This window comes from Periplaneta americana, chromosome 13 (assembly GCF_040183065.1).
Source record: "Periplaneta americana isolate PAMFEO1 chromosome 13, P.americana_PAMFEO1_priV1, whole genome shotgun sequence".
NCBI lineage: Eukaryota > Metazoa > Arthropoda > Insecta > Blattodea > Blattidae > Periplaneta > Periplaneta americana.
In genome coordinates this window covers 22,899,774-22,927,731 of record NC_091129.1, presented here as the reverse complement: position 1 = coordinate 22,927,731, position 27,958 = coordinate 22,899,774, and the positions used below count along the sequence as shown (strand labels likewise).

The 27,958-nt window shown below is 35.0% G+C and overlaps 1 protein-coding gene across 1 annotated transcript; it reads right to left on the bottom strand.

Moving 5' to 3' along the window:
- Nucleotides 1-65: 65 nt before the first annotated feature.
- LOC138711547 (uncharacterized) lies at nucleotides 66-27,871 on the bottom strand. Its single transcript, XM_069842727.1, has 3 exons — nucleotides 27,520-27,871; nucleotides 22,748-22,958; nucleotides 66-387 (listed from the first exon to the last, which is right to left on the bottom strand). Exons 1-3 carry the CDS (start codon nucleotides 27,834-27,836, stop codon nucleotides 208-210), a joined length of 708 nt encoding a protein of 235 aa, XP_069698828.1. The 5' UTR covers nucleotides 27,837-27,871; the 3' UTR covers nucleotides 66-207.
- Nucleotides 27,872-27,958: the final 87 nt, after the last annotated feature.

Genomic DNA, 27,958 nt, shown 5'->3' with positions numbered 1-27,958 from the left:
AGCTTTGGGAAGAACTCTAAGTGTACTTAATAGATCAACAGAAAAACACTAGTAAAACTGTCAACGGAATTTATTTTCAATACATTTTAAACATTTTCGGTATAATGCTAAAATAAGAATTTCGGATAAAATGAAAAGTTGTATTGCAGTGCAGAACCAAGAAATTATCACGCATCTGTTACTCATGGTATACACGAAATAGGGCTTCTATCTTGTGCAACCAAATTCATTTTTGGCCACTTTCTTCTTTGGCTCTTCCTGAGGGGCAGGTGCTCGTAGCATAATAACAAGCATAGTGGGTGCATTTATCAGATAAGAACACACCAAGATCACGCCCTTATTCCATGTTTCTTTGAGTCGATGACTAATTTCATTCAATTTGGGTACCTGGAAGAAATTTGAATTCTCACTATTAGCACATCCATTGCCACTACGACCATAATCACAACTGCACAGTGGCGTAATTATTCCCATGACCATGACAGTATAGTAGAAGCTCTGAAGTTCGACATCCTATAGTTCGAGTGCTGACGTAGGAGAATTAGACACGCACCTATACGGGCACTAAGAAATGGGCTTGCCATTTCAATGGGAAATGGTTTTGTGTCTTGTAGTAGTAGTAGTAGTAGTAGTAGTAGTAGTAGTAGTAGTAGTAGTAGTAGTAGTAGTAGTAGTAGTAGTAGTAGTAGTAATAATAATAATAATAATAATAATTTATTTAACCTGGCAGAGTTAAGGCCATACGGCCTTCTCTAACACTCAACCAGGAGTAAAACTGCGTTACAAACAACACTACAAATTTACAAAGTACACTACAATTTTACACACAAAACTGAATAAGATATTAATAAAATATAAACAACAAGTAAGTAGAAATCAGACATAATATATAGCATACAGAAAGAAAGGAGAAAGCATAATAAAATGTGAACAGCAGGTCAAAATAAATGAGACATACAAAGTGTAAAAATAAGAAAAATTATTGATAATATTAATGATAATAATAATAATAATAATAATAATAATAATGATTTATTTAACCTGGCAGAGTTAAGGCCATACGGCCTTCTCTAACACTCAACCAGGAGTAAAACTGCGTTACAAAAAACACTACAAATTTACAAAGTACACTACAATTTTACACACAGAACTGAATAAGATAATATTAATAAAATATAAACAACAAGTAAGTAGAAATCAGACATAATATATAGCATACAGAAAGAAAGGAGAAAGCATAATAAAATGTGAACAGCAGGTCAAAATAAATGAGACATACAAAGCGTAAGAAATAAGACAATTATTGATAATAATAATAATAATAATAATAATAATAATAATAATGATTTATTTAACATGGCAGAGTTAACGGCCTTCTCTAACACTCAACCAGGAGTAAAACTGCGTTACAAAAAACACTACAAATTTACAAAGTACACCACAATTTGACACACAAAACTGAATAAGATAATATTAATAAAATATAAACAACAAGTAAGTAGAAATCAGACATAATATATAGCATACAGAAAGAAAGGAGAAAGCATAATAAAATGTGAACAGCAGGTCAAAATAAATGAGACATACAAAGTGTAAGAAATAAGACAATTATTGATGATAATAATAATAATAATAATAATAATAATAATAATAATAATAATAATAATAATAATGATGATTTATTTAACATGGCAGAGTTAACGGCCTTCTCTAACACTCAACCAGGAGTAAAACTGCGTTACAAAAAACACTACAAATTTACAAAGTACACCACAATTTGACACACAAAACTGAATAAGATAATATTAATAAAATATAAACAACAAGTAAGTAGAAATCAGACAAAATATATAGCATACAGAAAGAAAGGAGAAAGCATAATAAAATGTGAACAGCAGGTCAAAATAAATGAGACATACAAAGTGTAAGAAATAAGACAATTATTGATAATAATAATAATAATAATAATAATAATAATAATAATAATAATAGTAATAATAATAATAATTTATTTAACATGGCAGAGTTAACGGCCTTCTCTAACACTCAACCAGGAGTAAAACTGCGTTACAAAAAACACTACAAATTTACAAAGTACACCACAATTTGACACACAAAACTGAATAAGATAATATTAATAAAATATAAACAAGTAAGTAGAAATCAGACATAATATATAGCATACAGAAAGAAAGGAGAAAGCATAATAAAATGTGAACAGCAGGTCAAAATAAATGAGACATACAAAGTATAAGAAATAAGACAATTATTGATAATAATAATAATAATGATAATAATAATAAATAAGAATAATAAATAAGAATAGTAGTAGTAATAATAATAATAATAGTAATAGTAGTAATAAAATAGTGCAGTACAAAGCATACAATGAATACAATATTTTTAAGTATACACAGTAAGGACAATTATGATTATATATATATCTCAACTTATCACATTGTAGATATACCATAATCGGAAAATATGAAAACAAAAATATAAAATAAGTTAAATATCACTAGAACAGAAAAAAAATGTGAATACGTGGTAACATGCAATACAACACTTGTCATAATAGTAAGTTAGTTTGGCAACTCATCATAAGATAATTTTCTAACTTGCATTTGAAAAATTTCAAAGTGATACTTTTATTAAAAGAAAGCAGACTATTTAATTGCTTAGGATATCCATATTTAATTACTAACTTTAAATTAATGAACTCTTCTTTTTCTACTTGAGAATTGTGCCGTTTGTGAGACGGAACTGTCGAAACCCACTGTGGTACTAGAAGCGCATACACAAGTCTCGGGGCGGGCAGGAAATGCAAGTACAGTACTGTATTCGTTGATGGATAACCAGTAAGAATTTGTATTCATTTCACCTGCCACACCCACTACCTTTATTGGACTGGACTTTCAATTCTGTTTTGTCGAACTTGGGAGAGTCCACTGTATATTATTTGATGTGAACGTCATCTACCTTGAAATATTGAAAATAATTTTTTACTTTAACTTATGAATTATCAACGAACACATACATTCACATTTGCTCATTATATCAAGATATGTTATACTGTATTTAGATTTTGATCCCAATAACACAATTTCAGTAAACTGTTATTAAATTAATTTTCATCACTTAATAAACTAGCTAATTCAATTTTTTAATTTTTTTTCTTTGTATATATATATATATATATATATATATATATATATATATAATTTGAACTGGTAATGGTAATTACGGGAAAACGGCTGAACGGATTTTAATGAGTGACCCCTCATTTTCATGCCTGGCATCCAAAGTTTTTCGGAAAAGTAGTAGTTTTCAGTGAAATGTCAATTTTCCTACATAATTTTCCTATTTTCCAAAATCCACCTGTTGTCGGTTTTGAGAACTAATTTTATTCAATTACGGCCGACTTGATTGAATTTCAGAACAAAACACACACTGCTATAAACAATAGGCTATTACACGAAGGCCATGACCTGCAGGATTGCCGACATATTTAGAGTTTAATTCAATTTGTTATTAAAAACTGATTCTGCAGTGCATAATTTTCTGAGTACAGCTGTGTTTTGGATATTCAAATCTACGAAACTTGAGGTGGTTTGATGACATTATTACCATTAGAAATTAAATATTATTATAGTTAATATCATGATGCATCTATTTTTCATTAATTGTACATAATATTGATGCTATATTGATGACATGAAAGTGAAACGTTTTGAGGTTATGTAAGTAAATGTAGAGAATATCTTAATTTAGATCTTCATTTCTATAATTTACTGAGTGACTGCTATATATAACTACAAAACTTAAGTAAGATAATAATATTGTTATTAAAAATCAAATATTTTTACACTTTTTAAACCAGTGGGATTGGGACTTTTTCATATAATTAATGACGGTGTAGTGTAGATATTGATATGTGTCATTGTCTTCAGTATTGGCTCGAGAGAGCGCAAAAATTACAGTTCCTAAGGAAAGATCGAAAGGTGTTACTTACTGATAAAATAAGAGGCCTAGAAAATTTTGTAGTCTGCAGATCATTTCAGCAAGATCTCTTAGTAGGATAAAATGATTTTACGCTCTACATTTCAAGTTCTACATGCAGCAGCTATACGAAAATGCTATTGTTCGAAAGGTTAGCAAACCTGACATTTTTTTTTAACTTTTGCCTACAATCCACAATGACCTGATATAGCTACTGCTTTCGTCCTGACATTGATACTTGCGTTTTCGCGTTGAAACTCAAAAACTGAAGTAGGATAGGTTCAAGAAAAAGTATTTGGCCTAAAAAATTCATTCAGAGGGAGTATGTTTTATTATAATGGAAGCAAATAATTATCAAAAAGACAATTATTCTTCATTGAAGATAAAACTGAAAAATTTTTATTTGAACGTCTAACGAACTTAGTTTGCAGCAGCATTTGCTGCACAAGCCACTAGTATTGTATATTCCATGTTCGTACATAGAGGCCTAATCATGTCCTGCATTATTGACACGGTTATTAAAAAAAAAAGTTTCCATCAATTATAGCCTACAGAATACAACACACACTCTTCCGTCATCATTCCAGTAGCACATAACGCACAGAATGCGTACTTCCGCATTGTCTACCTGACTTCGTGTTCAGTCAACAGCATGTCTCCTCTAGCAACGTCACAATAAGTAATACTATCACTCTCACTTCGCCGATCTTCACTTGTCATCGTAGTTTTCATATTATTTTGATGTACCGTAATACATGCTGTATGATTTCATATGATGAAGGATATGTACAGGGACATCATTTTATTTTTACTTCAATTTTTATTGTACCTGAGTTTTTTAATGTACTTCACTCCCACCCCTTCTACTAAGGAAGTTCCAACTCCGCACAAAACCAAGACCGCAGATAGTAAGCAGTACTGAGTTACTGAGTATAGTACGTTCCAGAAATATGTTCGCGTTTTCCAGTGACGAAAGAGCTTTCAATATTGAATCATATTTTCGCACAGGTACTGTCCGTTTGCCTACGTCGCATCCCGATTTCCCCCACCTGCTTCTGCTCGCCCATCTGTAATAGCTGGGCTGTCTTAGCTCTTTCCTGAAAACATTAAATTCTCTTAGAAATTGGACGTTTACGTAATATTATACAGCTGTTTAATTTAACTTAAATAAAAGGGCCTCGTTAAGTAATTAACTGTCACGTGATTTCCTCCCTTTCTACAATCCTGCGGCAAAACCACTTGGACGGACAGTAGATAGCATATCTGAGTAATTTTATCTTTTCGGATCGGGCAGAAGTGAAGATTGAATTTACAGTACGTAGAGTAGGTACAGAATTATTTCAACATGAGTTACTAGTACGAAGGACGAAACTGGCAATTGGAATTAGATGCAATAATCTATAGTGCGATAATATGCACAAAAGAACTGAAGCCTGTATCGAAATGAACGGCCACCATTTTCAAAATTGTGTTTAAATATTCATATTATGATTATTTTTCAATTTAACTTCTTTCTCTATATTGTACGCTAATGTACTGTAGACAGTATAATATACACTGCATAATGAATACGTTCGCATGGATAACTCACTTCGTGAGTAAAAACACTTATTCTTAATACAGTACTGTACTTTGATTAAGGAAAAACCTAATGAAAATTATCAAACTCAAAATCGCGATATTTCCTAGTTTACGTAAATGGATGAACTACTTTTCTTCCTTCCTATACCTAGTAGAGTGATTTGTGTTTTACGCCAGTATCATCGAACTCCAGTCTTGGAGGGGGGAGCATGCGGTGTTTCCGGTTCTCTAAAGGTGTAGACAGGTTAAAATTAAAAATGTTAGTAAAAATAAAATGATGTCCCTGTACAAGCAGTAATGGTGTAGTACTCGTAAAATAAATCGGCAATATAAAGAATTACGCTCCTTGGCTTTTCCTCGAAAGTAGAAAGAGCTCTCGAATGTTGTTGTGCAGACTATGGAAAAAACGAGAGTTTTTCTCCTAACGCGTCTGGAAGCATGCAGCCGGTAATCGCGATGTTTGACCTGGATTGTCATCTGCTCGCTAACACATATTCGCTTGAATTTCTAGATCAATATCCTCGATTACGTAGATTATTCGCAATGAAGCGACATCACTGCTCTCTGGTGATGGGTGATATCGAAAAATTGGGGCACCACAGCGTGATTGCCTACAATAACCCATCCTACATAAAATGATCGGATGGGTTACTGTGGTACATACTGCGTTCAATGTCGATTCCCAACTGAACTATATAGCAAAAGTTAAATGTGGTTTCATCAGTCAAGGACATCCTACTTAAATCGTGAATGTTTTCATTGCGTTTAACCTATTGCAAAAGTTTGCCCTTGTAACAAAGAAATCTCTTTCACGTATTGCAAAAATATTTGTAGGATAAAATTTGTAAAGTGGAGAAATTAAAACCCATTTAAATATGATCATATGAAGTGTGGACAGAGCAGAGATAAAACATAAAATCATACAGACAATATTTCTAATTCTGTGGCCGGAAGGATAAAGGTCTTAAATAAAAATTTTATACTTTTCAGGAGAGCAGTAGAAAGATTGAAATTGGTGCCAATTATAGAGTTCTTTTAATTAAGAGGTTTTTCCTGGATATTATTTGTTTATACTCGAATTTCTTATTGATTATTTCCAAAAATAATCCCACTTAAGCCCTTTTAAGACTAGAATCCAAACTGAGAAGAAGGGATTACATAAGACCTTTTTCATGTCAAAATAAATGAGATATGTAAATTATTAGGAATGCAAAACAGGCCTTAAACAATAATAGGACTGTTTACCTAGGGCTTAAAGTTTAAAAGGAAAGGGTATCAGTATATGAAAAAATAGCTAAAATACAAGTTAGACCTTTTTAATAGGGAAGCGTGGAAAGTAAACATGTGATGGTTTGTAAGGAATAAAGTATTAAATATTCTTAAGTCCTTTATTCTGTGTGTGCTCGATTCAGAAAGTACTTAGGACATTTGGTGACGCTCTATAAATCCAGTCAGGAGTCTTATTTGACTTTAACCGTTTTACCAGATTTTAGAGAATTGTTTCCGCTTTCAGAATATATAAAACTAGTGGCTTGTGCAGCAATTGCTGCAAACTAAGTCCGTAAAAAGTTCAAATAAAAATTGTTCAGATTATTTTCAATGAAGAATACCAGACATTTTGATAGTTATCTGCTTCCATAATAGTGAAACATACTCCCTCTGAATGGATTGTTTAGGCCAAATACTTTTTCTTGAACCTATCAAGCTTCAGTTTTTGAGTTTCAACGCGAAAACGTAAGTATCAATGTCAGGACGATAGCAGTAGCTATTTCAGGTCATTGTGGATTGTAGGCAAACGTTAAAAAAAGTGTCAGGTTTGCTAAGCTTTCGAACAATAGCATTTTCGTATAGCTGCTGCATGTAGAACTTGAAATGTAGAGCGTAAAATCATTTTATCCTACTAAGAGATCTTGCTGAAATGATGTGGAGACTGCAAAATTTTCTAGGCCTCCTATTTTATCAGTAAGTAATACCTTTTGATCTTTCCTTAGGAACTGTAATTTTTGCGCTCTCTCGAGCCAATACTGAAGACAATGTCACATATCAATATCTACACTACACCGCCATTAAGTATATGAGAAAGACTCAACCCCACTGGGTTAATAAGTATAAAAATAATTGATTTTTAATAACAGTATTATTATCTTACTTAAGTTTTGTAGTTTTATATATAGCAGCCACTCAGTAAATTATAGAAATGAAGTTCTAAATTAAGATATTCTCTACATTTACTTATATAACCTCAAAACGTTTCACTTTCATGTCATCAATATAGCATCAATATTATGTACAATTAATGAAAAAATAGATGCATCATGATATTAACTATAATAATATTTAATTTCTAATGGTAATAATGTCATCAAACCATCTCAAATTTCGTAGATTTGAATATCCGGTACACAGCTATAATCAGAAAATTATACACTGCAGAATCAGTTTTTAAAAACATATTGAATTGAGCTCTAGATAAGTCGGCAATCCTGCAGGTCATGGCCTTCGTGTAATAGCCTATTGTTTATTGTAGTGTGTGTTTTGTTCTGAAATTCAATCAAGTCGGCCGTGATTGAATAAAATTAGTTCTCAAAACTGACAACAGATGGAATTTGGAAAATAGGAAAATTATGTAGGAAAATTGACATTTCACTGAAAACTACTACTTTTCCGAAAAACTTTAGGTACCAAGCTTCAAAATGAGAGGTGATTTATTAAAATCCGTTCAGCCGTTTTCACGTAATTTCCATTACCAGTTCAAATTATATATATAGATTCTCGTTTTCACAAAAAATTGACTAAAAGCCTTTTTCCTCCCGGCCACAGAATTAAAACTGAAGAATACTACAGAAATGACATACATTTTCGATATATTTAACAAATGCAAGCATATATTGATAGCTGGTCTGTGGAGAAATTTCGGGGCTTGTATCGCGTTGTTTTGGTCTTGGTGGCTGACGTTTCGACCGCTGTGTTGTGGTCATCCTCAGAGCAGTTGGATAAGGAAATAGTATGAGAGCTTATGTATATATAGGAGTCTCAATGGGGGAGACTCCTATAAGCTTATATGAGCAGTTTAGAGCAGAATTGGTGTAAGTCAAAATTTGATAATGAGGGTTAAAGTAAACATTCTGTAAAATACAGCGCAAAGTAGCAAATAATATTTTATTGATTTAAACTATTAGTAGTCAATAGATAGCACGAAGGTCACATCAATTGCTACTTTGCGCTGTATTTTACAGAATTTTTACTTTAAACCTCTTTACCGAATTTTGACTTACACCATTTCGACTCTGAACGACTCAAACATACTTTATAACAGGCATGTAAATTGATGCAAACAGGAGCAAACGCGCGCTTTAGAGCCCAGGAGAGCCTGAGAGCTTTACAGCGGAAAGGAAAGAGATAGACGAAAGAGCTTGTATATGCCGCTTGGTCGAGCTATATTCAGGGATGGCCAGCACTTATTCAATAGATAAAGGGAAGAGAACTCATTAAAACTGTATCATGTTAATTTTTAGATTTCCTGAGAAGTATAAGTGTATTATAAGAATGTAAGTTTTAATTTTAATGCTCATTCTTCACAAGTTTGATTTTTTTATTCAAAAGAAATATTTTCTCAACTTTCCGTATAGAAAAGTGAAATTTTCAGGTATAGGCCCATTTATTTAGTAGCCTTACAGAATGTTTTCGTAAATCTAATACGTATTGCTGAAGATACTGTATTGAAAATTTTGAAAATATTCGCATGGAAATTGTTTGTAATGAAATGAATTAACAAAGCAACTACTGTTACATCATAAGCAAAAGATACGTGCCCATGTGTTGTAAAAATGTCAGCTCTATAGCTTCAGCAGATTTCGAGAAAATAATTTAATATTCTGATGATAGGAATTTGCTCATAAATATCACATTAAAAGCATAATGCTATAAGAGTTTTGTTATGTAATATTAGTTACACTTAAAACAGATACAGTACCTAGGTAACTTTGCTTTGTACTGTAATATTGTTTTGATTAGTTTATTGATTACTTTTGTAAGGCTAAAGATACCATCAATATCAATTCCAACTTATCATATCATACTCAATCTCTTTCTTTGGAATATCACTTTATTTATGAATGATGTGTTTCATCCACTTAATACAGTATAATATTATACTACTATGGAATTTAAGTGAATATTCATTCTTAACTCTCTATTATGTTATTATGATTTAAAACAGAAGTGCAATATTAAGCAATCAGTGTTAGTACTTTTGTTTTACAGACAATGTGGATAATATTAAACAGAAAGAAGCCATATAAAAATAACGACATAAAATTTTACGTCCCGTTTGAAGTTTGTGCACCACTGTTTTCTTAATCCAACAGGTTGCATATTCATATACACAACCCTTCCTCTTTCCATATTTAGCGCTTGCTGTCCGCGCACGACGTCAAGGTGAGAAAAATGCGCTTGCTTTGACATCACTGCTGTACAAGGTCGCATAATATTTCCTTATCCAACTGCTCTGAGGTTGACCACAACACAGAGTTCTAAACGTCAGCCACCAACACCAAGACAACGCGGTACAAGCCCCAACGTTTCTCCATAGACCATGTACACCAGCCGCAGAAGCCTACGCGAACACATATATAGATAGAACTTCTTACTAGAAAGAATATTTTCTACACAAATTTTGGAAAATATGTCTTGGCAAAAGCAGGTAAGTAGGAATTTGGTAGCATTAGACAGACGACATAAAAATGGAAGCATTTTGCCTATTTTTAAGTTTGTCGATGATGATGGCGATGATAATGATGATGCCCTAAAGTCATAATCATTAATATCTTAATGTCTGTATGCTTTTTCCCTATTTTTATGAATTCTGTGTAGAGTGGATCACAGTGCTCCATTGGAGTTAAATCGCTCGCTTGAACTCGGTCGAGTGTCGCACCCTCGAGTGAGATAAGATCGGTCGTGATACGCTCGTAATAAATAGAAGCACAGTACATGGTCATCTCACCGACATGTCTTATCTTGTATGGAAGGCGACAGATAAGATACACATATGTTTTGCTCACACGGTAAAAATAAGGTTTTATTTTCTGCGTTTATGAGAAACGTTAATGGAACAGTCAATGGAACGTACCAAAACAGGAACATGAAGTTATAAATAAAATAGTATGAAAAACTTCGATATACAGTTATTATTGCTAATTAATAATTATTCAATATTTCATTTACCACATATATATTATGATATGGTAGGTCCATACATAGTGTTCCGCCTATATACTGCGACAATGTAGAAACGTTTTACAAAATATTATTAATACAGCAGTAGATTAAAAACAATATTAGTACAGAGATAACGTCAGAGAAAATATAATAAAACGAATAATCATGCTGCACAACTGTTACAGACGCAAAGATTAATACACTAATTATTAGAGATTATTATTATTATTATTATTATTATTATTATTATTATTATTACTATTATTATTATTACTAGAAAACTTGACACGGTTCTTGCAATATCGTGATTGTATTCTCCGTACATTTATATCCAATAACATCTATCAGATATGGCAAAAACAAAATCGCTCCTGTGTGGGGAAAAAAAAACATTAACCTACAACATTTATATTACATTTTAAACCAAGTTTTGTAGTTGTACTATGGAGAGGTTAGTTAAACACTGCAAAATTTTGAAATGATAAAAATCTATGATGTTACTACAAAGTTCATCACTGTAACAAGAACGAATATCTAACGCTCGCCTTATACCGTTCGAGGATTTATCGCTCGTGACAATTTTACCCATGATGCATGTGGGCTACCTATCGGATTAAGCTATGAACTACTTGGCGCTCGAGCGAAAACGCCTGATGCAGACCTCTGGAATGGATGGTAACGTCTGCAATTTTCCAAGTACTATTTAACAGTCTTATAAGTCGATTTCGAATAAAAATTTTGGCAGAAAATTTGTTATAAATGCACCCTTTCAATGTACAAAATTTGAAGGTCCAATCCAACGTTCCAGTGTTGAACGTTCCCATTCCAGATGAATGGAAATATTAAAGATTTGAAAAATACTTCTCTCACACAGTGAGTAATAAGTAAACGTCAATTCATGGTAGAGAACAAAGAACTGAAAATAGAATGTGCAGTGATAATGTCAATATTTACTGAGATGTTGAAGCTTCCATTATGTGGGTAAAAGATGTAGATGTAAGATAGAAGGTACTTAAAAGTCCAAGAACGTGTCGAATGGAAGGTAAAGCTGCAACGCGGGATTGTCTTAAAATATAGAAGTTCGCAAGATAAAGGAGTTAAAGATATAATGTTCAGCAGATTAGAACAGTGTAACATATACAGGGTGATTCACGATGATTTACCGTCACTTACGGAGCTTAATTTACGAAGATATTCTGAGCAAAAAATGTCAAATAAGCATGTGCCCTAATCTCAATATTTTCAAAATTTACACTAATTTTAAGTTGTTAGTAAAATGCCTTTTTTCTTTAGTTTTAAGGGTAAAAGAATATTACAAATTAATAGAGAATGAACTATTCAGAAGTATCATTTCTTTAATTCGCTAGCGTTCTGAAGCTAAAAATGTGTTCTTAATTGCTTTGTACAGATTTTGTTTTTCAATTTTTAACTAAAAATTATATTATTCTTACGCACTTATCACAAAAATTGTTATAAATCATACCATATTAAGAACTTGATTCTTTACAATTTAATTATGCATCCTGATGTGCTGTCTTGAAGAATTTGCAAGAGTGACGTAATTTGTAACAATTGTTTTGACAAATGCGTAAAGCCTCGTTCACACTTTTCAAGTAAATTGAATTCAAGTCACTTGAAAAGACGAACTTGAAAAGTGTGAACTATGTTTCAAGTTGTCTTGAAATCAATTAACGGCTTGAACTCAAGTTTCAAGTGAAGTTGGATACCTTTCTACTTTTTACTTGACTTGAAAGGACACTTGAAAAGTGTGAACGTCACTTGATAACTTGAATTTCAAGGAGAAAATCTAGGGGAATTTAAATTAACAGCTGTTTTGAGAGCGTTAAAAAAACAGCTGATTGTTTTTCTGATCTACTGTGAATGTAAAAATAATAGGAAACAGTAGTAAGTGTAATAATGACCAAATATTTGAGTTGCTGAAGTTGTATAAAATTCACGAAGGCCTGCGGAATATAGAAACTGCAAAGTTTCGTAACAGAAATGCAAAGGAAGTTGCCAAGGAAGGAAGAATTCATTGAAGAACGGAACAGCAGAGATTTTAACGTAGTCACAGATGAGATAGCCTATGAAAGACAATAAGAAAAACAAACTGTAGATAGAGAAGAAGTGACGAAGATGAGAGGGATTAAAAAGAGAAGACCGTTGCTTGAAGGGATGACGTTTATCGCCGAAACTGGCATGGTTCAATGTGATTGATAGATTTTTTGGGAACTGTAACAGCTTCAAGATAATCATTTTCAATTATGGTAGATCAGACTTGCTTATATTTTATTATATTTACTTAAGAATTATTAAATCTGCTTTAAGATTTCACTTATTCTATTTATAATAGTAAGTGGTCGTGTATTTATCTAACAAATTCAATTCCTAACCCATACTGAACAACGCGTCTTCCATTTCTTCAATATATTTATCATTTCCCTGACGGAGGCTTGCTACTACAGAAATTCCTAATTGCACAACTTCCATCGACGCCATTTTATCCTACTTGAAAATAAAATAACTTGAATATGTCTGAACTCCGACTTTGAATTTAGTTACTTGAAATCACGTGACTTGAATTCAAGTTACTTGAAAAGTGTGAACGAGGCTTAAGGAAAAGGTAATTTTATAATTTAAAAACATTTGTACGAAGCAACTATGGAATTCACAACACATTTTCAGCTTCAGAAACTATATATTATTTATTATTATGATGTCCCGAAATACATATGATATTTCCGTGCAGATATTCTGTGTCATCATATGATGAAAGATGAGTGGAACGGAGAAAAATAATCACTTAGTGATTTAAAAGACGGCGTTTATTCCGTCGGATCCCGGCCACTTAGCCACTCTTAACGAGTGCACCTCTGCACATGTGTGGACATTGTGCCACTGTCGTACGTCTATGACGCAGTGCGAGAGGGTAGGCCACTAGAGGGAACCCAAGAGGTGGAATTTAAATTGAGAGGATTCGATCCCACATCGGGATGGGAATGTGCCTTAGTGGATAGAGCGTCAGCACATAGAGCTAAAATCCCGGGTTCAAATCCTGGTGTCGGAGAGAATTTTTCTCCGTTCCACTCATCTTTCATCTTAAGAATACTAGTTAAATAAATAATACTCCTGAATAGTTCATTCTTTATCTGTAATATTCTTTTATCCTTAAACCTTAACAATAATGGTATTTTACAAACAACTTCAAATTATGTAACTCTGAAAATATTGAGATTTCGACACATGTTTTGCTGACAATGTCTTCGGAAATAAGCTCCATAAGTGACGGTAAATCCCCTTGAAGCACTCTGTGTAATGTAAATGTAACTATATACAGGGTGTTTCCGGGCTAGTGTTACAAACTTTCAGGGATGATGGAGAAGGGCACATGTATCAATTTGAGATAAGGAACCCTGGTCCGGAAATGACACAGTCGAAAGTTACAAGCAAAAATATTTGTGTGGAAATGAAATAATTTTATTCCTCTGTACACCTTATTTATGTATATTTATCTGTACATCTTACACATACTGTATTCATCTGCCGTTGTTTACGTTGTCTACTTACAGTATTCCATTCAGTGCGCTGTCTGAGGGATGGGGATTGGAAACTACACTAAAGCAATGCAGATAGCGTAATGTGTAATTGACATGGTCGGTCCTGATATGCACGTCTGTGTACAAGTTGCAGTGTCCAGTCGATCAGTCCTAGTGAAATGGAGAAGTACACGAGAGCGGAACATGCAGACCTGATTTTCGAATACGGATGAGCCAATGGGAACAGTAGACAAGCTCACAAGTTGTATCGGGATAAGTACCCACGTAGGAGACATCCGGCCCATACAATCATTCCACGACAGTTCCAAAGGTTAAGGGAAGGAGGGACGTGGTGCCAAATTACAATTCCATATCCACACAAACATTTTTGCTTATAACTTTCAACTCAGTCATTTCCGGACCAGGGTTCCTATCTGAAATTGATACATGTGCCCTTCGCCATCATCTCTGAAAGTTTCTAATACCAGCCCGGAAACAACCTGTATGAAGTATATGTTTATACAGGGACATCATTTTATTTTTACTAACATTTTTAATATTAACCTGTCTATACCTTTAGAGAACCGGAAACACCGCTTGCTCCCCCCTCCAAGACTGGAGTTCGATGATACTGGCGTAAAACACAAATCACTCTACTAGGTATAGGAAGGAAGAAAAGTAGTTCATCCATTTACGTAAACTAGGAAATATCTCGATTTTGAGTTTGATAATTTTCATTAGGTTTTTCTTCAATCAAAGTACAGTACTATATTAAGAATAAGTGTTTTTACTCACGAAGTGAGTTATCCATGCGAACGTATTCATTATGCAGTGTATATTATACTGTCTACAGCACATTAGCGTACAATATTGAGAAAGAAGTTAAATTGAAAAATAATCATAATATGAATATTTAAACACAATTTTGAAAATGGTAGCCGTTCATTTCGATACAGGCTTCAGTTCTTTTGTGCATATTATCGCACTATAGACTATTGCATCTAATTCGAATTGCCAGTTTCGTCCTTCGTACTAGTAACTCATGTTGAAATAATTCTGTACCTACTCTACGTACTGTAAATTCAATTTCACTTCTGCTCGACCCGAAAATATAAAATTACTCAGACATGCTATCTACTGTCCGTCCAAGTGGTTATGCCGCAGGATTGTAGAAAGAGAGGAAATCACATGACAGTTAATTACTTAACGAGGCCCTTTTATTTTAGTTAAACAGCTGTATAATATTACGTAAACTTCCAATTCCTAAGAGAAATTAATGTTTTCAGAAAAGAGGTAAGACAGCCTAGCTATTACAGAGGGGCGAGCAGAAGCAGGTGGGGGAAATCGGGATGCGACGTGGGCAAACGGACAGTACCTGTGCGAAAATATGATTCAATATTGAAAGCTCTTTCGTCACTGGAAAATGCGAACATATTTCTGGAACGTACTATACTCAGTAACTCAGTACTGCTTACTATCTGCGGTCTTGGTTCTGTGTGGAGTTGGAACTTCCTTAGTAGAAGGGGTGGGAGTGAAGTACATTCAAAAACTCAGATAAAATAAAAATTGAAGTAAAAATAAAATGATGTCCCTGTACATTAGGGGGTCGATCTGGTTGGCAAGTTGGTATAGCGCTGGGCTACTATGCCCGAGGTTGCGGGTTCGATCCCGGGCCAGGTCGATGGCATTTAAGTGTGCTTAAATGCGACAGGCCCATGTCAGTAGATTTACTGGCATTTAAAGAACTCCTGCGGGACAAAATTCCGGCACATCCGGCGACGCTGATATAAACTCTGCAGTTGCGAGCGTCGTTAAATAAAACATGACATTATCATTACATTCAGAGTGTACCATAATTGCGTGCCCTGAACATGTACATTGCAATCTAACTTAAAAATAACAAATTCCATAAGAACAAACAGTCTGTAAGGCTTTGTTATGGACAGAGAGAAGGTGTCAATGGAAAGATTTAGTCCATACCTCTTAAAATGTGTATTAACTCTGTTTGTATACCACTTTTATTGTAAATTTCCTCACAACCAAATCACAAGTGAATTCGGGTGATCTTACCCGCCACGGAAAAGATACATTCCTCCCATAATAGGACACACTTCGTATAAATGTACAGAATAAAGATAGTTTTCCGAATATATGTCCTGTATCATCAAACATGTTCTTAATCTGCGAGATTATTTTATTTTATTTTCCGAGTACCGATCATCATGGGCGCTTGTACTCCTGTGATGAGTTCATCATTATTGCTCTTCTGTTTCATTACGTATACCAGCCCCTTTACGGAAGGAATCCTCAGACCGAGGAAAACTGCCTAACTATAGTCGCATCGCGTATCGGGAGATGATTTTAATACGATATTAGGTTCTATTTATCGGGAGCGTTAAGGAAAATGTAACCTCAAGGGAAATTCTTTCTTCCGCCAGAGAGGCATAAAATTTCTCCATGGTAATCAAGTTAGCGGACTTCTTCGATCTAGAAATTTTCTGCATATGGCATTTTAATACCTTTAAAAAAGGCTAAGCAGAATCCAAAAAAACAAAATTTCGTTTCGTAACTTTGTGATAAAGTGTACTACACGGTAAAAGGTATAAGAAACAAAATAATAATACATGGATTTCATCAATTTCAAAAGGTTTTCATTACATTTCTGTCAAATTAACGACCCGCTCTTAGATAAAGGCGTCAACTTCCAGGATTACTATTGCAAGTTTCTAAATAAAACGTTTTATTTTTTTATGCTCGACCATGCCGAAATGTAATAATTATACACCTGGTAGTAGCCCTTTAATGCACCTCATTGAAGTACACCTATTCATTAAAGTTCAGGTGTTCAGCCAATGACACGTCACCTTTGTACCGTTATAAAATCGCGAGTATCGATTATTCTCGGATATGCAATCGAAAGACAATTAGCGAAAAGTCACGGAGGCTGGAAATCCAATACTGTCGCAGAAGATTATGTTCTGTTACTATAGTAATTAGCGTTAATTGTAAATAATATTCAAATAAATTCAATTTGTCATCTAGTTTTTCAAATCAATTTCCAGGTTATATCAGACTAATGTTCATCTTATTCTGTATCAAAGTCAATGGCACTCGGCCTAGGAAAACATCAATACTTTCGCGTCTGCGCACATCTCACAATTCAGGTCAGTTCGCACATAACTATAACATGACCTAATTTTGAATAATATCAAGTTAGAAATAAGGTCGATCATAAAAAGTCGTATGAAACTTGCCTATAATGGTAATTAAGACGCTCGTATGAAAATTATGAAACTCGCTTGCGCTCGTTTCGTAAACAAATATACTTGCGTCTTAATTACTACCATTATAGTCTCGTTGCATAATGTACTATTTTTTTCACTCTTTCACTCACAATAAACTACAATGTCTATATAAGTTCCATTTACGATATTACTGTTTTTTTTTGCATTAGTTAGTATACTACGTACTTGCACAAGGAAAAGAAGTGAACTCTACAGAAACTGCATAGCGACTAACCCATACACCCCTTTCTTTCCTCATCAGTATCAAATGGACTTGCCTGGTTACTGCGCATAATGTTATGACTGGCCAAGCTATCTAAACACAACAGTTATACCGTACATTATAAATAATTTTGTTACTATATCTTAGTGATGAGAACGAAAAATAAAATGTAGAACATGAGGGAATGTACTGTGTTTGAGAACTATACAGGGTGGACCGCTCGAATGTACCTAATTTCAATTGTATGTGACTGGTGAACGGTTGAAGATAGAACCTTCAACCGTTCACCAGTCACTTAACAAGTTTCGAATACTGTCGGTAGATGGTGCGCAGACACCGTTTCTTTTCGTAGATTGTATCGATTGTCAAAATGGCGACACCGCAGATGAACGCTCAAACTGTGTTGTGGTATGCGGAGTTTATAGCAATTGTTAACGTTCGAAGGGAGTATCGGCGAGTGTTTAACCATGATGCTCAAACTGCTAAAAGCATTAAGAGGTGGCACGATACATTTTTAGCTACAGGATCGGTGTTCAAGAAGCGTGGTGGTGGTCGTAGAACATCCGATGAAAAGGTTGCAAATGTTCAAGCCGCGTATGAGCGATGCCCGCGGAAGTCATTTAGAAGAGCTTCGCGGGAACTTCAAGTACCAAAATCAACATTGCAACGAACTGTCCACAAACGTCTCAAACTGTAAGCATACAAAGTGTAGTTAATGCAACGTCTGGAGCCGGATGACAAACCCAAACTAGTGAAATTCGCCAATACGATGCTAGACCTTCTCGGCGCTGATCCCGATTTTATGTCCTAGATTTTCTTCTCGGACGAAGCCACGTTCATGTGTCAGGTAAAGTGAACCGGCATAATGTGCTGATCTGGGGACCGCAGAATCCTCACGCTATTTCAGAGAACGTTCGTGATAGTCCCAAGTTAAACGTGTGGTGCGGTTTGTCACAGCAGCAGGTCACTGGACCGTTTTTCTCCGCCGAGAAAACTGTGTGAGGTACCACATATCTTGGTATGCTGGAGCAGTTCTTCTTTCCACAAATTGAACACCTGCAGCCTAACATTCCTTTCCAGCAAGATGGCGCTCCTCCACACTGGTTCAATGACGTTCGTAAGACTTTTGATAACGTGTTCCCTGCCGTTGGATTCGTAGGGTAAGACCAACGAGCACAGAATACATAGATTAGACACTAGCATCTTAATACCATTGGACGGAGTGAAGCCGGTTTGATGGACCTGACGCCATCTTGTTGCTACCAAAACATTGCAAAATAGCTATTACGTTATAGAAGATCTTATGATAATAAGAATTCCCTATGTTCCTAATTTCCTGGAGGACTCACACTTTCATGTTTGTTTCGTAATACAGAATCGCTAGGCACGTATTTTTAGCAAAAATTACAAAACTATCATCGATAAATCACATATATACAGGTTATTTAAATTGACAGCTCTTCAAATTTCAATATGGTATTTAAAAGGTAATCTGGAAGGTTAAACAAACAATAATGATAAAAAAAGGAAGATAACAGTTTGACCTTATTTTGCTACTAGTCCAATAAAAATGCTACCCTATGATAATTACTTTTATAGGTTGATCCATTTGCTTCGATTTAATAATGCAACTTGCTTCTTAACGCAAATTATCATTCTCTTCCTTTTGCGAGTATTTCGTATAGATGTCCCGATTTTGTTTAGAGAAGAAGTGGAATGCTCTTAACCATATAATATTTGATAGGCTCTTCGTTTAATAGTATATAATTAGATTATAATGGCGAACAAAAGTGAAGTTTTATTACCAAGTGGGTCAAGTTAGTTCACGACCGAGTTAATGAAGCTACTAAGTCTGCAAAGCATAAGTCTGATTTCGTGATTATAAAAATTAATTACAATAATATTAAAACACTATTTCTTTTTCATCAAACGAATACGTGCATTCGGTTGAAGAGAAACCTCGGTACACCCATTTTCTATAGCACGCGACATAAACTTCCAACTTGGGTTGTTAGGTTAGCTTCGCTCGTAAATGCTAAGTTTACAAAGCGTGTCTGATTTAGTGATTATAAAAATTAATTACAATAATATCAATACACTAATCCTTTCTCTTAATCTAACAAATACGTGAACAATACGAATCTAACCGACTAACCTAGGCTAAATCATTCATTATCTATCGGTAATAAGTACATTTCACACATGCATATTAACCTGTGAAAAGTTATTCCAGTAATTTTTTTTGAAAACCTGTTTGTGCAGCCATACGCAGTACATGTAGGCATATTGAAATTACTTCATTTATTAATTAAAATAACGATGCAACATCACAATCAACTGTCCATGTGCTAACTGGGAGGCCAATGTTTTGGTAGCATCATAATGGCGACGGTCTACAAAAGCGGCTTCATCTCCAAGCTGTTCATGTCTACTCTATGCATTCTGTGCTCGTTGGGTAAGACCGATCTCTTGGCCCCCGAGATCTCCGGATTTAACAGCGCTCGATTTCTTTCCCTGAGGCTACGTCAAAGATACAGTGTACGCCACCCCAATCAGAGACCTTCGTGATCTTCGGGAGCGCATCATAGAGGCTATTGAGAGCATTCCAGAAGACATGCTCCAACGTGCTTCGCAGTAAATCGTTCATTGCATCGATATCGTCACAATGACAGCTGCAGCTCACGCAGAGATATGGTGATGTGCATATCGAAACTTGTTGAGTTTTCCTTTCATATAAACGTTACTGTAGGTTTCCCTCTTCAAAAGTTTACCAGTCACATACAATTGAAATTAGGTACATTCGTGCGGTCCACTCTGTAATTCATTCCATAATGTCTGACAGAAGATTTTTTATTGGGTTATTTTACGACGCTGTATCAACATCTAGGTTATTTAGCGTCTGAATGATATGAAGGTGATAATGCCGGTGAAATGAGTCCGGGGTCCAGCACCGAAAATTACCCAGCATTTGCTCGTATTGGGTTGAGGGAAAACCCCGGAAAAACCTCAACCAGGTAAATTGCCCCGACCGGGATTCGAACCCGGCCCACTTGGTTTCGCAGCCAGACGCGCTGACCGTTACTCCACAGGTGTGGACCTGACAGAAGATGTAAGCATTGCCAGCAGAGGAGAGAAGTACAGGGACATTATTTTACTTTTACTTCAACTTTTATTGTACCTGAGTTTTTCAATGTGCTTCACTCCCACCCCTTCTACTAATGAAGTTCAACCGTCCTCCACACAGATCCAAGACCGCATATACTAAACAGCACTGAGTTAGTGAGTATAGTACGTTCCAGAAATATGTTCGCGTTTTCCAGTGACGAAAGAGATTTCAATATATATTGAATCATATTTTCGTACAGGTACTGTCCATTTACCTACGTCGCATCCTGATTTCCCCCACCTGCTTCTGCTCGCACCTCTGTAAAAGCTGGGCTGCCTTAGCTCTTTTATGAAAACATTAATTTCTGTTAGGAATTGGACGTTTGCGTAATATTATACAGCTGTTTAAAATAACTTAAATAAAATGGCCTCGTTAAGTAATTAACTGTCACGTGATTTCCCCTCTTTCTACGATCCTGCGCCATAACCACTTGGACGGACAGTAGATTTTTTTTAGATTTTTAGATTTAGATTTATTTATTTAACCTGGTAGAGATAAGGCCGTCAGGCCTTCTCTGCCCCTCTACCAGGGGATTACAACTATAACATGAACAATAAGATTACAATTAATATTAAATTTACAATTACAATTACAATTACAATAAAAATTAAAGTACGACAAGAATACCTGATTAATGAAAGCTAGACATTTTATCATAGAAGTTAAGAACAAAGAATATTTTTGTATTTACAAAATTACAAATTAAACCTACAATAACAAAATTCTATAGTGATGAAATTACCGGATATTGAGATATTTTGTGGTAGATTAAAAGAACTATTTACAAGAAACCATGTCTGAACGAGTCTCAATTACTGACCAAGTGCCTAGTAAGTTTGCGTTTGAATTCAATTTTATTTCGATAGCATGTCAGAGTAATTTTATCTGTGCGAGTCGGGCAGAAGTGAAGATTGAATTTACAGTACGTAAGGTACTCTTTTATAGAGTAGGAAAAAGAATTATTTCAACATGAGTTACTATTACGAAGGACGAAACTGGCAATCGGAATTAGATGCAGTAGTTTATAGTGCGATAATATGCACAAGAGAACTGAAGCCTGTATCGAAATGAACGGCCACCATTTTAAAAAATGTGTTTAAAAATTCATATTATGATTTTTTTATAATTTAACTTCTTTCTCTATATTGTACACTAACGTGCTGTAGACAATATAATATACACTGCATAATGAATACGTTCGCATGGATAACTCAGTTCGTGAGTGAAAACACTTATTCTTAATACTGTACTGTATTTTGATTAAACAAAAACCTAATGAAAATTATCGAACTCAAAATCGCGACATTTCCTAGTTTACGTAAATGGATGAACTGCTTTTCTTCCGTCCTATACATAGTAAAGCGATTTGTTTGTGTTTTACACCAGTATCATCGAACTAGTCGTGGAAGGGGGTAGTAAACGGTGTTTCCGCTTCTCTAAAGGTATAGCCAGGTTAATATTAAAAATGTTAATAAAAGTAAAATGATGTGCCTCTATAATTGCTATTCAACCAATGGCAGAGGTGTCATTCCACGCTTATGTTGAAGGTGGGCGGTCTGAAGCGTTCTTCCTCCGCCCAACTTGAAGACAAGATTTGAATGAGACTTCTGTCATTGGTTGAATAGCAATTAAACTCCTCTCCTCCGCTGTCGAAAATGTTTACTTCTCCTGTCAGACATTATGGGACGAAGTATAGACTTCTTGCTTGCATAGAATCTGCGAAATTATAGATAATACTCACCTCTGGTTCGTCAATAATTTCCTTGTTGAAAAAGAGAAGAACGTGATTATATATCTTGTTATAGAGACAACTGGTCTGTTCAGAACCTTGCCATACACCATTGTCGACAGTGACGTATAGCACTCCTCCTGCTATGCCAATTTTCGTTGCCAACCACAGACCACTTAGTACTTTCTGCTGAAGAGTTTTGGGAGGCATCTTCGGAAGACATCTGTCAATTAAGTGTAGTAAAATTTAAGAAAATAATTTTAATTATTTCGAAAAAATGATTCCACTATTCTAAAATGTTATTTAAGTTACAAATTAAAAGCAGCATTTTATTTTGTGAGGAGAGAGGTTTACAAAACGACGTCACACACCGAGTACAGCAACCATATTAATTACTTACTTACTTACTTACTTACTTACTTACTTACTTACTTACTTACTGGCTTTTAAGGAAACTGGAGGTTCATTGCCGCCCTCACATAAGCCCGCCATTGGTCCCTATCCTGAGCAAAATTAATCCATTCTCTATCTTCATATCCCACTTCCCTTAAATCCATTTTAATATTATTCTCCCATCTACGTCTCGGCCTCCCTAAAGGTCTTTTTCCCTCCGGTCTCCCAACTAACACTCTATATGCATTTCTGGATTCGCCCATAAGTGCTACATGCCCTGCCCATCTCAAACGTCTGGATTTAATGTTCCTAATTATGTTAGGTGAAGAATACAATGCGTGCAGTTCTGTGTTGTGTAACTTTCTCCATTCTCCTGTAACTTCATTCCTCTTAGCCCCAAATATTTTCCTAAGCACCTTAGTCTCAAACACCCTTCAGTCTCATTCCGAGGCTTACAGCAACCATATTAACAAAATAAAATTACTTTCAACATGTATATCGTACACTACATTTTAAACCGTCGCAATTGTTCACTATTTATAAATATATTAAACAATCTAACCTCGTACAGACAAACACCTTTTCCTAAAAGTACTTCCTTTGGCGCAACAAAAATATTTTAAAAATAATTATTATAGGATACAATACGAAAATTACTGTTAAATAAACTGTTTCAACAATATAATAATCCCTTGCTGGAGTTCCAACGGGCTGGAAGCAAATTACTGTGCTGTTGGAAACTCCTAAATAAATTAATTTTTACTTGCAAATTACTTTTAAGGAACCCACAGGTACATTGTCACCCTCACATAACCCCGCCATCAGTCCCTATCCTATGCTAGATTGATCCAGTCTCTATCATCGTATCCCACTTCCCTCAATACCATTTTAATATTATCCTATTTACGTCTCGGCCTCCCAAAGGTCTTTTCCCTCCGGTCTCCCAACTAATATTCTATATTCATACTTGGATTCGCCCATACGTTCTGCATGTCCTGCCCATCTCAAACTTCGGGATTTAATGTTCCTAATTATGTCAGGTGAAGAATGCAATGCGTGCAGTTCTGTGTTGTGCAACTTTCTCCATTCTCCTGTAACTTCATCCCTCTTAGCCACAAATATTTTCCTAAGAACCTTATTCTCAAACACCTTTAACCTCTGTTTCTCGCTCAAATTGAGGGTTCAAGTTTCACAACCATAGGCTAGAGAACAACAGGTAATACAAATTTTTATAAATACTAACATTCAGATATTTTGACAGCAGACTAGATGACAAAAGCTTCTCAACGGAATAATAACAGGCATTTCCCTTATTAATTCTGCATTTAATGTCCTCCCGAGTGTCATTTACATTTGCTACTATTCCTCCAAGACATTTGAATTTTGCACCTCTTCGAAGGATAAATCCCAGATTTTTATATTTCCATTTCGTACAATATTCTGATCACGAGACATAATCTTATCTTTACATAACGATCATTATCTCCCTCAAAATATGTACATCATCACCGTAGGCCCTGTATGTGGTGTTTCAGAATAATTTAAGACATTTTTAAAGTCATTTATATATTACTAATTATAAAAATTAACAAAATCATTGAGAATTTTTTAGGGAATATTTATAAATACATCAATACAATCATTAAAATTAGCATAGCATCCAAGTTAAAAATTACTTAATTAGAGGGAAAACAAATTCAGAGAATTATAGCAGTGAACTTATAAATTTTGAGAAAAGTTTATAAATACATCAGTATAATTAGAAATCTTAGCAAAATGAATAATTTAAAACAAATCGGTTAATCAAGGAAAAATTTTAGTTACCAGTGTCTTCTTTTTTCGCAGTTGAAACTAATTTGTACATATTCTGTATCATTTATTGTTTATTTGATTATATTGTATTCAGATCTCCTTCTTGTTGTTAATTCAATGCTATTTATTGAATGTAGGCCTATTGTTTATCGGCTATTTGTACTGTATTTCTTTAGAAAATACGGGAATCTATTTCTTTTTTTTTGCATTTCCTTGTGAGTTAATTACTTCAACGATTTTTTTAATTGGCTATTTAACGACACTGTATCAAATACTAGGTTATTTAGCGTCGATGATATTGGTGCTAGCAAAATGGTATTTGGCGAGATAAGGCCGAGGATTCGCCATAGATTACCTAATATTCGCCTTACTTTTAGAGAAAACCTCGTAAAAACCAACAAGTAACCAGTCCAAGTGGGAATCGAACCTACGTCCGAGCATAATCCTACATTGGTTGGCAAACGCCTCGTTCAACTGAGCTACGCATGTGGCATTCAACTACTCTATTTTCTCTATGTAATTAGTAAAATGACATTTATAAATTACACCTTCAACGTTATAGCAGTCAAGTATATATAGTCACGAAGCTTGAGTTGTTGAGGGTACTGGAAACAATAGACTGTGCCGGCACTATTTCGCATAGACTGTAATGAGGCGATAGTAGCGCTCCTAGTGATTAGCAAATATCTATGGATGCATATTCGCTACGTATTGAGTTTCGTGACTGCATATACTAGACTGTGGTTCTAGTGCACATACAGTATATTATTTTATGCTCGACCATGCCGAAATGTAGTAATTATACACCTGGTAGCAGACCTTTAATGCATGTCATTAAAGTACACCTACTCATTAAAGGTCAGGTCTTTCAGCCAGTGACGACTCAGGTTACAACTGTTCAGCCAATGACAGGTCAGATTTCTACCATTATAAAACTGCAAGTATCGATTATTCTCGGATATGCAATCGAAACAGAATTAGCGAAAAGTCACGGAGGCTGGAAATCCAATACTGTCGCAGGAGGTTATGTTCTGTTACTATAATGATTAGCGTTAATTGTAAATAATATTCAAATAAATTCAATTTGTCATCTCGTTTTTCAATGTCTAATTTAATTTCAATGTTATCTCTGTAGGTTCTTATGGCCTAGCAAGGTCAATGTGGACATCTGTTCCTCGGAAAAAATCAATACTTTCGCGTCTGCGAACATCTCGCAACATACGGGACATTGCTAAAAAATTAATAATAATATGAAGTAAGAAATATGGTCGAGCATAAAAAGTCGTATGAAACTCGCCTATAACGGTAATTAAGAAGCTCGTATGAAAATTATGAAACTCGCTTGCGCTCGTTCCATAAATATCCATACTCGATTATTAATTACCTTCATTATAGGCTCGTTGCATAATGTACAAATATTTAATTATGATATTATTATACATACTAGGTTCAAAAAGTTCCCGGAATTTGCTAGCATCATAGAAACAACGTACCTTAAACACTATTCTACAGCATTCCCTTCAAAATAGTTGCCTTCCGCAACAACACACTTTTGCCAACGCGTGTAGAGTTCCTGGAAGCAGGCCTGGAAGCCATTTTGTGAAACCCGTCTTAGTGCTCTCGTCGCGTTTGCGATAACCTCTTCAGCATTGAATCTCCGTCCTTTCAGATGACTTTTCAGACGGGGAAACAGAAAGTAATCAGGTGGTGAGAGATCAGGAGAGTATAGTGGGTGATCCAAAGCAGTTATGTTGTGCCTGGCAAGAAAATTCTTTACAATAATTGCGCGATGAGCAGATGCATTGTCATGCATAAGGAACCAGTTGTTTTCTACCCACTTTTCTGGACGTTTCCTTCTCACTGCGTCCCAGAGGCGACGGAGGGTTTCTACGTACAATTCTTTCGTTACAGTACGACCTTCTGGAATGAACTCATGGTGCATGAGACCCTGAGAGTCGAAGAAAACTTCCAAAATAACTTTGCTTTAAGTGTGCTTAAATGCGACAGGCTCATGTCAGTAGATTTACTGGCATGTGAAAGAACTCCTGCGGGACAAAATTCCGGCACATCCGGCGATGCTGATATAACCTCTGCAGTTGCGAGCGTCGTTAAATAAAACATAACATTTAAAATAACTTTGCCTTTGGAAGTGTCCCTAGGAAATTTTTGCTTCCGAGGAGATGTTTTCGATTTCCACTCAGATGACTGTCGTTTAGGGACTTGGTCGTACAAGTATCACCAGTTTCATTTTGTTTAAGAAATCACCATCTTCATCAGCCATACTGATCATGTCCCCAGCAAAACACAGAACTTGATGTTTGTACTTTGCTCTGTGGACATAATTACAAAATGCGACGAACAAACAAAACACTATGATAAACAATTGCCTACAACTCAAAACCAATAATTGCCATTATCAACAAACTTTAAGGAAATGACATCATGAATGTTACCAACAAAACAAATGTATAATATCCCTTGTTATATATTAATACGAAAAATGGTAGTAAAATTCCGGGAACTTTTTGAACCTAGTAGTAGTTCAAATCTTTGTCAAACTGACAATCTTTATAGCATACTTGCAAGGCTGCGGTGGACAGATCCTCTTCATTTCTCGAGGCTTGCATATGTAAACTGGCATTACTTTTGGACGTTTGTAGCCTGGAGTAGTGGTCTGCACACAAGGGTCCTTAAACCCATCCTTTGAAACTACCAATTTTGTAGGTTGGCTTTTCTTACATAGTTGATCTGCCAGATTTATAGTTTTTAGTTTAGCTCTTCCACATGAAGGATCCGAAGAATTTGACGCGTACTGCATAACTGTAAAATTTGTATTTCTGTATTTTGTTTGAACTTGCTTACAGGCACTGAATACATTTTTCAATATCGGAAACATATCCAATATCAATTTAGATAATTCAAATTTGTGACACGCCGAGATGAAATTTGTTCGTTGCTAAGATAAGTAAAACCCATAGTTGAGGATACATTGTCGCACCAAAAATTGAACGAAACAAT